Source organism: Lytechinus variegatus, chromosome 6 (genome assembly GCF_018143015.1).
Source record: "Lytechinus variegatus isolate NC3 chromosome 6, Lvar_3.0, whole genome shotgun sequence".
Taxonomy (NCBI): domain Eukaryota; kingdom Metazoa; phylum Echinodermata; class Echinoidea; order Temnopleuroida; family Toxopneustidae; genus Lytechinus; species Lytechinus variegatus.
Genome location: NC_054745.1, coordinates 13,160,415 through 13,173,759, shown reverse-complemented (window position 1 = coordinate 13,173,759; position 13,345 = coordinate 13,160,415). Strand labels below are relative to the sequence as shown.

Genomic DNA, 13,345 nt, shown 5'->3' with positions numbered 1-13,345 from the left:
ACGCCTGACCAAGTAATTTTCAATTTTTTCCAAACACCCCCTAAACAAGTTTTTCTCTGTGCAAAATAACCCCTTAAACAAGTTTTTTGTGCGCTTTATTTACACATTTTGGCCCCTAAACAATTAAGTTGTCGCCAAACTATGAACTCAGGGAACATACCCTAAACACGTTTGGCTAGTCTTAAAAAAGCTTTGGGGAAAAAATACCCTTAATACATTTTACCCCACGATTGACCATTTATACCAGTTTTTTTAAAACCACCTTTTTCTTGAAAATTTGTGTTTTTTATACCCTTAACGAGTCACGAAACGCGTCCAAAACTGAAAAAAACGACAAATAACATGTTTTTTGGTCATGCGAGTGTACAGCAATATATTTGACTGCCCCCCGGCCCTCCTCGGGCAAAAGCTCTTCAGTTGGCATGTTATCAGATAAATCATCCCCCCAGAACCAGCCCATCAATAAAAAAAATATATTATTCATCACATTCCATTAAAAATAATGCAATTTAAATCAAAATTGCATTAGAAAGGGGAAGCGACTCTCATGCATGTATATCAAAAATTCATTTGTTTATCTTTCATGGATTTTCATGGACCTTCACAAAAATCATTATATTAATCATTTTTCTGCTTTTATTAAAATAAACGTATCTTCCTGGTAAGACAGAAAATAAGAGAGGAATATTCATTGGGAGTGAAAGAATAATGAGAAGATTGCGAGAGTGAAAGGAATAAAGGAATTTGCAGACTATATCCATGATGCATCCGGAATAATATCCCAACATAGCTTAATGTGGCGACTTGCACCAAGACTATTGCTGGTACTAGACGTTTGGAGGTTGCTGAGCCAAAAACCTTAAAATAGTCTGAATTTGTGAGTGAAAGTGTTCCTTGTTATAGTATAAGCTACTTTTATACCTGTAGTTTAAGCCTTCATGTATGATTATTATAATTATGGACACCATGCAGTGTATTGTGCAATTCAATCTCGGCTCAGCTCACGAAGCCTTTTTGCCACTGTGTGGTCCCATTCGTTACCAATCATGTCACAATGACTCTGTGTGTTATTGATATTTGGTTTGATCTGTTTTTACCTCAGCTTAGTGATGATGTTGTTGTTATTTTGAATAGGCCAACTAGTCAGTTTTGACTATTGTTGCCTTATATATTTGCTTTCCTTTTTTTTCAAAATATAATATTTTCTTTGTTCAATCTATGTCAGTTCGAAAAAGTAAAAAGAAAGGAAGGAAAGAAAAGTTCTCAAAATCTCAGGAAATTGTGCAAGAGTCCGACCACCTCTCCTGCCCTGTATTAGTACGTTATCCTGACAAGCCCGCTCGAGGTGCATTTCGAGTGCATCTCAGGAGTACAAAAAATTGTATTCCCTATGTCTCTCAAACGTGAGCAGGGCCAGGGGCGCTCTATCCGATACATGGTCGCATTTCATAAGTTGGGTATGCAAAAGGGTGGCGTATGAACAATTTTCCACACTGTGCCATGGATAAATTGTTGCTACATCACAGCATCTTGACCAAATTTATTGAGTAATATCTCATTTTGAAGCTAGAAGTATAGGCTAAATATATTACTATGAATTAGATCAATACAATATCAGGAACAAAAACTATAGCACATTAAGTTTGAAGTAACAGGGGTGGTGGAGCCGGTGGATGCGGTAAATGATAAAATATTAATTAAACCTAATTAACAACTTACTATAATATGTAATATGACTGTTATCCTCATATTTCTGGGTGTTTTAAAGCAGGGAACAACTAAATTTCATAAAAATTTGACAATTTTGAAAATATGCAGCAATTGAATACATGTGTATGTCAGCTCTGATCTGCAACCTAATCAATTAGTAAACCGGAGAGATTTGGTTAATTATCTAATTTGTAATCTCAATTTTTAGCACAAATGTTGTGTATCATTGCAACAAACATTTCTACCCATGATGTTATTGTTTTGCCAAGCATATAAATACAGTGACAGGTATTTTGGGGGCAAAAATGTGAAATTAAATACTGTTAATTAATTAGTATAATTAATATGCATACAATAATAGATAATTATTCGATTTTTTGTACAGATTTAATTATTGATGTTTCAAGATTATAACTGCAATTTACTAGGGTGATCCAATGTTGCCTTAACTTTTGACACCATTTTATGTGCAGCAGGTCCAATTTGAGAAAAACACATTTCAAAATTCACATTTACATTGATGTCTGTAATAATTAGCTGTTAATTAGTCATTTTAAGGAGAAATAAAGGTAGTCAAGACTTAAAACTTTTTCATTATTTAGAGAATGGTAGTAGCTATAAGGTATCAAAAAATAAAATTTTTGACAATTTTTACCCTGTTTGCAAAATTGGACCACCTTATGACATGCGACCACATGTACTCGTAGAACTTGATTTAAAATTCCGCAGGTGAAAATTTATGTCAAATCGATCAGATCAATATCAACATTATTTTTATATCCAAAAACATTTATAGTAGTGTAAATACTGACATTCAAGGGCCACATACATGAAAGTGACAATAAAGGTGCACACATAGATTAATTAGGTGAAAACATTATCGATTACATCATAATGTAAACAATTACCCCCAAAAATATGAATAAAATATACACTTTGCTCGGGAAAGTATTATGGTCACGAAAATAATTTGCTATTTAAAGTTTAGTTCTCTTTAGTCTTGACTACCGGTACACCCTGTTGTAATGGTTGCCATCCTGGCAGCCAATTTGAAATCTATGAGTCCTTTTGAAATATCTGATAAGAGCAATTTGTGTCTTAACTGCGAGATTCTGCACTTTACGTTCCGCATCGTACAGGCTCAACTTCACTACCGCTACACTATGCTCCACCTACGCAGTATTCTGAGGTCATTTTATCTTTAAAATATTTTATTTTATCTCTTAAAATGAAATTGGTTACAAAATAAAAGTCTCAATCTCACTCTCAGATAAAATTTGAAATTTTATCTTGCGTAACTGATGATGATATGCAACAGAGCAATGACTGCGTAGACATAGGTCGTGTATCTGGCCATTGCAACATGGATAATGTGCTTGCACCCAAGTTACTTTGAAGAAAAAATAAAATAAACTTAAAAGAGGGTAGACGCTATTTTATCTCCGCGACATTGATTTTGTCATGTTTGTCAATATTTCTAGATGAATTAATCCCAAATGTAAAATTAAGAAAAATTATATATTCATTGAGAACAACACCTTAAAGTTATTCCTGTGCAATCAGGAAGCATTTTAGAAGACTTTTCTTGACTAATATTCTTTGAAATGATGCTTGAAAAGATGCGATATAGACTTCAAAGAAAAATGAGAGTATTGCCATTTTTGTTAAAAAGAAATCTCTGTAAAGACGCGCAAGCGTATTTGAAGTTAATAAATTGACCAATTTCACTCCTTCGCCACACCTCCTAGCGGAATGGATTTCCATTGGTTGATATAAGAGAGCTATAAAAGTGCGTTTCTAATTGGATATTGATTTAAGAAATGCTTGTGTCTTACAGCTCAAATGAAGATAAGATTGTTCTCAGAATACCAATTCGGAGAGATTTTAAGGGTACTTTATCTCACTGATTTAACAGAGATAAAATGTTTTATTTTATCTGAGATAAAATGGATCTCAGAATACCACCCCCGAACATCAAGACAGTGAACTCGTTCAGATACCCCCGAGTGGCAAAGGTGGGAAAAAATGCACATTTATTGTAAAAAAAAGAAGAAAAGACATCAACAATAAATAAAAGCTCAATTTCTTACTCTTCTCCCTTATTTCACTCCGTGTCCATCCTCCGGTCATCCTCAAAGTTGATAATTTGTGCCAGTATCTAATTCCTCACACGTATTATCCACGGCGAATTTCAAAACATCGCATGTGAGGGTCGCAGCCTCAAAGAGCATGAATATTTATATTATGTTGGATGTCTCAGAAGAGAATACCAGAAAAATTCCAAGAGTTTGGAAAGATATTCCACGATCGTGGCTTCATTTTCACACCAAATAAATGACTTTTTTATTGCGATCGGCGACCAGAACAACTTGAACAAGAGTCAAGAAAAAGAATTGCCAAGGCCAGCGCCAGTAAATCAAGTTCAGCCAGGATAGAAAAGAATAATTAAGAGCAAAATCATTTTTGAAAACAAAATCGGCCAGTTTTTTCTATTGGGCTAGCAATTTTTTTTTATCACTAATTGCCCGACAGGGTAAGTGATGAAAAAAAAATTTGTAGAGGCCTCCATAAGGGTAATCAATTATTGAATATCCCGTCTGAGATTCAGATCACATGATCATGGTCAGAGGTCATTTAGGGTCAATGAATTTGGACCATGTTGGGGGATCGAATCAATACCAAAATCTTAACCAAGGTTAAGTTTTTGAAATGTCGTCAAAACTTGGAAAATATATGGACCTAGTTCATGAAACTTGGACATAAGTAATATTACTAAACATCCTGCCTGAGTTTCAGGCCATGTGACTATGGTCATTTAGGGTCAGTGTACTTTGGCCTCGTTGGAGGTATTTGTGGAGTTGTCATCATGACTTTGAAATTTTTTGGATCTAATTCATAAAACTTGGACATAAGAGCAATTCAGTATTCCTGAAGATCCTCTGCAAGTTTCAGGTCCCGGCCCAAGGTCGACAAACCTTGGTAATGTTGGGTGTATTATGGTGGAGTTGTCATCATACCTTTAAAAGTTTATGGATCTAGTTCATGAAACTTGGACATAAGAGCAATCAAGTACTAGTAACCCTGATGATCCTGTCCAAGTTTCAGGTCACATGACCAAGGTCAAAGGTCATAGGGTCAACAAATTTTGGTCATTTGTTGGGTATTTGTTGAATTGTCATCATAACTTTAACCCTATCTAGGCCGGGGGGGCCTCTGAGGCCCCCCCCCTCAACGAATCCCGCGATATTTTCGCCGCGCGAAATTTTTTTACCGCGCCGCTCACTGACTTTTTACTTTCAAGTCTTGCGCAACTTTTGAGACCAATTTCGTGTCACTCGGGTATGTGGTTCCAAAATTACGCAACATTATGTAAGTGCATGTCAGACCGAAAATTGCTCAAAAACGTGATTTCGTGTACAAAGTCAATGCAAATTGTGTTTTCAACCAAAATTCATAAATGTATGATTATTTTTAGTTTTGCTGGTCTAAATGTATTTATTTTATGCTTTTCATGATCATAGAAGAGTCCCCAACAAATTTCATTGAAAAAATAATGAAAAACAAAAGGTCAAAAAACAAAGAAATACATAAGAAATTGCAAAAAACAATAATTAATACATAAGAAAATGATTTGATATCACCACATACCAAAAATCAGTACATATGGAGCCTTATTTAGGGAGTTAGAGGAAAAAGTATGATTTCGCATACTAATTACGCATAAATTAGCATAATCACTTAATAGTGTTTCGCATGAAATAAATTACTATACAATCTTGTAGATTATGTCCCAGGCAACCCCCGTGCCAATTTTCGGCGCGGTCTCGCGGTCGACGGCCGAGATCTTAGGGGGGGGGGCCTGGGAGGCCCCCCCCCCCCAGCGGCCATATAAAGCTTCCAAAATACCCCGGCCTAGATAGGGTTAAAGGTTTATAGATCTAGTTCATGAAACTTGGAAATAAGATCAACCATATATCAATGAATGCCCTGTGTGTGTGTGTGTCAGGTCACATGACCAAGATTTAAGGTATTTTAAGGTCAATGAACTTTGGCCTTGTTAGGGGGATTTATTGAATTGGCATCATAAATTAGAATGTTTATGAATCTTGTTCATGAAACATACATGTAGACTTTAAGGATAATTAAGTATGAGTGATTTGTTTGCACATGTCTTAGGTCACATGATCATGGTCAAAGGCCTTTTGGGTGAATGGACAGTATTTTATTATCATATGAATGTTTTCTTTTGTGAATAATTATTCAATAGCTGTTTTCAAAGTCTGTACTGCTGCTTTATCAAATCGTGTAATGCAGGCGAGACTGCCAGAGGCATTCCACTTGTTATTTATCTATACTTTAAGACTTTGTAATTTTCCATTTCTTTTCTTTTTTTACAGATGGCATTCGACCAGGCCACTTCAAGTTCTGACAATGGAAGGATCTGACAAGAGCTGTATTCATACTGCAGATGATTCACTACCTTTCAACCAGAATATAGAGGAATTAATTGGTAAATAAACAGTGAGCTTTTGGTGATTCTTCAAATTAAAACACCTTTTTTCATCCACAAAATATGAAATTACACCTTATAAAGTTAGTATTTTTTGTGGAGAGCAAAAACTATGGTCAGTGTCAATATGGTCAGTGGTATAATTATTTGGCCAGTACCAGAAATTCAACTATTTGAAGCAATTTTGGCAACTTGGATCTGCAATTCTTTTCTTCTTTTAATGATGTAAAATGATGACCTTCAGTCTTCATAACTCTGTTTTAATGAAATCAACTATAGTCAAAGTGACATAAAGAAAAAAATATAGTTCCATACATATAATTCTGGAATTCTCCTATAAGATCACTATTTGATCACTATTTGGACACATTTTTGGATGTTTGATTAGGGGTGAGTATATACCCCCATTACATTAATAAACTTCCATGTGAGTTTGAATAAATCGAAATTGGTCCCATTTTATTACAGCCATCATAAGGTTTTGGAAACACCCACTTTTGCTAGGAGTTTGCTAACTCCTTTTTTTTCTTTGAGGGAAGTCATGGGAATATAAGACAGAGGTGCTACTTATAATTTCTTGTACAACGCCTACTCAGCTTGTTGTACGTGATCAAATGACAGGCTGAATGTCAAACAATCATACCGTTGCATTCACGACGCACCATCCAAAATGTACCATTGCAAGGCTTTAGGAGGTGACGTCACAATACGGTTTAATTCATTGCGCTCAGTAAAATGAAGGGGCAATACGCGTATAAGCCTGCTGGCTACATGCGCAATGCTGCCCGAGGTCATTTGCGTTTGTGGGATTTGCTTTTTGCTTTCAATATTTTTGCTCCCTTTTCATAGATACTACAAGGAAGAACTCTTGTTTTTTCATATTTTCGCTAAACTCTGAGGCATTGTACAACACAAATAGTGAATATTCTTATTCGTGCAATGGTGCAAGATTTCGCATTTGGTGAAAGACAGAAACTCTCTATTCAACTCGGCTAAGGCCTTGTTGAAAAGAGCATCTCTCTTTCACCTCATGCGAAGTCTCGCACCATCGCACTCATGCCTATTTGCTATTTGTATATTATCAGTGTTGGTAGTGAGGGGGGACTGAGTCTATATGTGAAAGTCCCCCCCCTCCCTCATTGTATTTTACTTCTGATGGTGCCACCCTGTCTACAATATTGGGCCTCATCCAGTATCTAAAGAGATCTTGGGATATTTTATTGCAAATACTTTAGCCTCAATCTAGGGGAAAAAAAACTTGCTTAAACAATTTTAAATATCGCCTGTTTTCTTTTAATTGGTAGGGTTTAACTCATTTATTTCTTCTAAAAATTGTCTTGTAGGAGGTGAGGAAGAAGATGTTGACCCTGCTGGTAAGACTTCATCAGAAGAGATGGATGAATCAAATATGAGCTGTGATCCTTTAGATGGAGATGATTGGGCTGATGACATCACAGTGCCATCTGGTCAGGTGATATCACCTGATATATCACATGATGTGTCACATGACCCTGAAGGTGAAACACTTCAACTTGTAGCACAAGACCACTATCCTGAGATTATGAAACTCCAAGACAAGGCCGTTGACACTGGTACCTCTGTAAGTCACCAAGACAGCATTCACACTGATCTGAAAGGGCGTCATCCCGAAAAGCTTCTTAGATTACCTGATCGGTCACATGACAGAATTGTTGGTGTAGGACGGGAATCAAATTTGTCACACGATGAGCCATATTTCCCTGTAGGATTTGAAAGGTTCCCAAATGATAAATGTGTTGAAAAAGAATGGGTACCCACTGAAGATCTTTTAAGTGAAAAAGGAATGCAAGATATGAACAAGGATCCTGTTCTTGTGGCAGAACCTGAAGAGGACCGAAAACAAGATGACAAAGGTGCCCACCCTGTGACTGCGGACACGGCCCATCACTATACACCATTCAAAAAGAAACAAAAGAAGAAGAAAAAAAGATTGAAGAGTCCTTTGTTACATTATAAGAAGTACCACACTGGATCTGGAGAAAAGGTTTTCAGTTGTGACATCTGCGGGAAGTTGTTCAGCAACCGAAGCAACCTGACCGTACATACACGCATCCACACCGGATACCAGCCATACTCCTGCAGTGTTTGTGAGAAAGCTTTCAGGAAAAATAGTGATCTTACCAGACACATGCGCATACATACAGGAGAGCAGCCATACACTTGTGATCTTTGTGACAAAAGGTTTAGGTCCCGTAATGCTCTTAATTACCACAGTCGGACTCATACAGGAGAATTGCCTTATCCCTGTGGGATCTGCAGAAGACGCTTCAAAGACAAGAGAAGTCTAAATTATCACTTGAACATTCATAGACAAAAAGAAAGCAACCAGTCAGCTCTAATTGATAACCAAGATGAAGGTCAAGTGCTAAGCTGTGATATGTGTGATTTGTCTTTTGAGGATGAAAACAGTCTTTTAAATCACTTTGCTAGCAATGATGGCCATGAGGTATTTCATTGTGATAAGTGCAAGAAGATCTTCACCACAGAGTTGTCCTTTTCTCGACATGTCAAGTCTCATACATCAGAACTGCTTCATCAAAGTGAGTTTTGTGATGAGCTTTTGAGTCATGCTGCGGATGAAGAGGTAGAAATGCATCCTTGTGAGGAGTGTGATGAAACCTTCAGAGACATCAGAACCTTGAACAGGCATAGGGATTCCCAGCACTACGTGGAACAGTTTCACCAATGTGGTATATGTGAGAAGACATTCACGCAACAAAGCCAGCTGATCTTCCACCTGAAGTCACACCGAAGTGGCCGCAATAGGTGTATGGTGTGCGACAGAGTGTTTACAAGGAACGCAAGTCTGGTTCGTCATATGAGGACACACGGTGCTAAAGGTGACCTGATGGATAGGAAACAGAATGTACACGTAGATGATAATAGGGCTCACATTGATGCTGAAATATACCATTGTGATATCTGTGACAAGTCATTCAGAAGTGAGGCACTCCTCGCTGGTCACATTGAGTACCACAAGAGGCAGGAGCCTGTCCACCGATGTGGTATGTGTGAACAGACGTTTCCCACAAGTGCCATTCTCCGGCAGCATATGGAATCCTCTCATACAGTGAACAAATCTCACAAGTGTGGGGTTTGTGATAAGACATTTGCACAGGAAAGCCAGTTGACCTTTCACCTGCGGTCGCACATGCCTGATCAGCAATCCCAGTGTCCATTCTGTGAAAGGTCCTTCACAACAACCAGTAGCCTTACCCGACATCTCAAGAAACATCCTCAGGCAAAAGGATTCCTCTTGAATATCAGCAAAGACCTGAAAGGGAGAATGAAAGAGAAGCATCAAGTGAATAAAGTATTCCGTTGTAATTTGTGTCATAAGTCCTACTTGGAAGAAAGTATTTTCCTGAAGCATGTAAAAACCCACAACAATGGAAACTCTGAAATGCCTGGGGATAATGTTGCTTTAATAACTCAAAGTATATCCCTGAAGGATCACCCTTACCAGTGTGGGATGTGTGATAAGACATTGTCTAATGAAAATCAGCTAAAGCTTCATCTAAGGTCACACTTGAGGGGACGGTTTCAGTGCGCACTTTGTGACCGATCTTTCACCACAAACAGTAGCTTGACGAGGCACATGAAAGTCCATCCTGACGTACCACGAGAAATCTTGCCAAGAAAAGCAAACCAAATCCACTCAGAAAATGCATCAAAAGATGCAGCTGACAAGTTCTATCAGTGTGATGAATCATTCTCCCGTAACATAAGTCTTGGACGTCATATGAAAAAACATGCTGGCACTCTTGGCAAAGGTATCGAGAAAAGATCGAATCATAGAAAAGCTTTTGTAGGCCACTCTCAGAGCGTTCATCAGTGCAAGAAATGTGACAAGATTTTCAGCGATAAAAAATCCCTTAAGATTCATCGCCAGAGTCATTCAGAGATTCTTCCTTACAAATGTGGCGTCTGTGAGAAGGCATTCTACCAGAGCACCCAGATTGCCAAGCACATGCTGACCCATTCAAGATACCAACCCTTCAAATGTGACTTATGTGATAAGTCATTCTGCCAGAGAGGGGGTTTGAACCGCCATCGCCGTTGCCATACGGGGGAGAAACCCTACAAGTGTGATCAATGCGATGAGAGCTTCCGAGAGCGAAGACAGCTGATCTGCCACGTCGCCATCCACAAGGGTGAGAAGGCATTCTCTTGTGAGGTCTGTGGCTGTTCTTTCAACCATGGTAGCTCTCTTTCGCGTCATATGGCATCTCACTCTGGGGAAAAAAGGCACCAATGTGAGGTATGTGATAAAAGGTTCTATCGGAGTGGTCATCTAGCAAGACATCTTCTAACTCATGCAGCTGTATAATAGATCTATGCTGCACTCTAGCCATCTAACCCTTGCCCTAACCCTTTGAACATCTGTCGATATAAATTTCCAGTTCAGGGGCAAATGGTTAATCTTAACCACATGTTGATGATCAATCAGAAATGCTAGAAGTCTGTACCTGTGAATGTCCTAAATTAAGAACGAAACAATTTCTTGCAAGTGTTTACTACAAGCACAGCCACTGCAGAAAACTAGTGTCATTCAATTTCTTTCTATTGAACATGATTATTTTCTACGTTATCTCTGAAGATGTTGCATGTCTTTGTGTGAGCTCAACATCTTGAGCTAAGGAGAAAAGCTTTACCTTGAAAGATAATGGAAAAATGTAAAAGTTTTGCGTGGAAAATGTCTGAAGAGTTGTTCAACTAGTCCTGTCACTTTGAAGCAATGTGGCGAATTTGGGGGTCACCTGAGAGATTAAATTGAGAGTGACTTTTTAAACTTTCATAACTAATTTTTTTTTTTCATGATTTATTTTCTTTTTTTTTATCCAAGGGTTTCATTTTCAAAAATAGGCCCCGTCTTACAAAGAGTCCTTATTGATTCGATCATCCACAACTATGGAAAGTCAGTAATGTCAACATATAAAATGCATGTTCAAAAAAGATTCTAGAATGATTGATTTTGATTGATTGGTGGGGATTTTTTACCCGATCGCTAAGAAAGCATGAATGCTCGTAAGCAAGTAACCAGAGGACTGACAGCTTAAGGTCCTCTCCGAAGGACCTGGTAATGAGGATTAATGCCTTACCAAAGGGCACTAGTGCACCAAGTGGGAATCGAACCCAGGTCACCGGAATACAAATCCCCGCTCTACCGACTGAGCTATCGCTCCTCCTAGATATACATGTACAGTATATTCATTGTTTTCTCGACAACTAGTGTGTGACTCTTTCTTTACAAAAGGACACTGCAGATTTCCTGTAGGAAAAATTATGACATTGATGGATTTGAGGTTGATCAGATCAGTCACAACTCTTTGTGAGACACAGGAGTGCCAAACCCAACAGACATGGAGCACTCTGAGTACAAATATAAAAACTGACTGTCGATCATTGATATGGGCGCAGCAAGAAGCAAGAAATTTAAGAAAGCAGCAAGAAATTTATCTTCACTACTGCACTCGACCCAGGTGAGGTGAATGGGTTCCCGGCATGATTAATTCCTTGAATGCACCAAGCGCCTTTAGCAGCTGGAGCTACAGCCGGGGTAATAATGTGCCATTGAATAGGCTTCTATATAAATCGTCGCCTCATAAATGCTATATATATATATATATATATATTATTATTATTATTAATATTCTGTTACATGTACCTTAAACAGTATTTAATTCTTGCGTTAATGATGACAAGTGTACAGTGACTCTAATCTGCCAAATTATTTGCCAGCAATCTGTGAAAAGCCATTAAAGTGTTATTTTCAGACATGCAGTATAATTTGGAGTGAAATGCTGTTTCTCCATGCTACAAAACACAAAACAATTAGAAGGAATGAATACCATCTATCTATATTGCGCAATAGTGTAATTTTCTATTGTACAAATACGTCTTAAAATAATAGTGAAAATCAATAAAAAGTATTTTCATCACCATTTAGATTACAAAGCTGCAAAAATATTGTTTGAACGAAGAGTACGGGTGAGATATTGTTAGAGCATTGATCAAAAAGTAAAGGAAAAGCAGGCACACACGCTGCAAAACAAGGGTGATACATGTAAGTTCTACTACAGGATCAATATCCTTTCTCTTGTGCAGGGATTACCACATTTGATGGTAGATACTGTGTATTTGATATTTTGTGATCCTTTGCGGTGTTCTTTCTACTCAGTATCAGTGCTGCCAATAAGTAGGATTTTATCCTATTTTCATGCAGTAGGATTTTTAAGAGAAAAGTGGCACTAATAGCATTTTTCTGTATAATTATGTAGGATTTGTGAAACCTGTAAGAAAGGTCATTTTTGGTAGGTTTTCAAGACTTTAAAGAAAAAAATCATTTTGGGCTTGAAAATAAGCTAAAAAGAAAGAAAAACAGGATTTCAGTATTCACAATTTAATATTGGCAGCCCTGCAGTGTGACTGGGGGGGGGGGGCTAAATGTGGTTTTATTCAGTCAAAGAATACACCTAATGATATTCAATATTCATGAACACAAATAAGAAAGTTATATAATATGTAGTCAACTTGGTGCAATATCAGAATAGCCATGATAAGGTAAGGGGTTATAGTAAGCCGCATACATTCGTAATTCCGAAGCTTCGTTATTCCGAAGGTTCGGATATTCCGAAGATTCGTATTTCCGAAGGTTCATAATTCCGAAGGTTCGTTAGTCCGAAAACGAAATGAGGTTCATAATTCCGAAGGTTCGTTAGTCCGAAAACGAAACGATTAACGAACCTTATTTCGTTTTCGGATTAACAAACCTTCGGAACATTGAACCTTATTTCGTTTTCGGATTATCGAACCTTTGGAATAACGCCACAAATGTTCGGATTAACGAACCCTTTTGCGATTTCAGATTAACGAACATCGAGATATAGGCAATTTACGTGTTTCGGAATTACGATGTTGTGCTACATGTAAACCCCTCAAAATAAGTTCTGCAACTGCAAGTTTGAGTGGTAATAAATTTGTTAATGTCATTGTGCCATCATCATGTGTAAAAGTGATATCTTTAGAAAGCAAAAAATTCTTTTTTACAATTATGTGTCATTTGTAATGCTAGTGTTATGAAAT

General features: G+C 37.6%; 1 protein-coding gene across 1 annotated transcript; it reads left to right on the top strand.

Moving 5' to 3' along the window:
* Positions 1-794: 794 nt before the first annotated feature.
* LOC121417030 (zinc finger protein 271-like) lies at positions 795-11,127 on the top strand. Its single transcript, XM_041610582.1, has 3 exons — positions 795-877; positions 6,108-6,220; positions 7,564-11,127. Exons 2-3 carry the CDS (start codon positions 6,142-6,144, stop codon positions 10,587-10,589), a joined length of 3,105 nt encoding a protein of 1,034 aa, XP_041466516.1. The 5' UTR covers positions 795-877; positions 6,108-6,141; the 3' UTR covers positions 10,590-11,127.
* Positions 11,128-13,345: the final 2,218 nt, after the last annotated feature.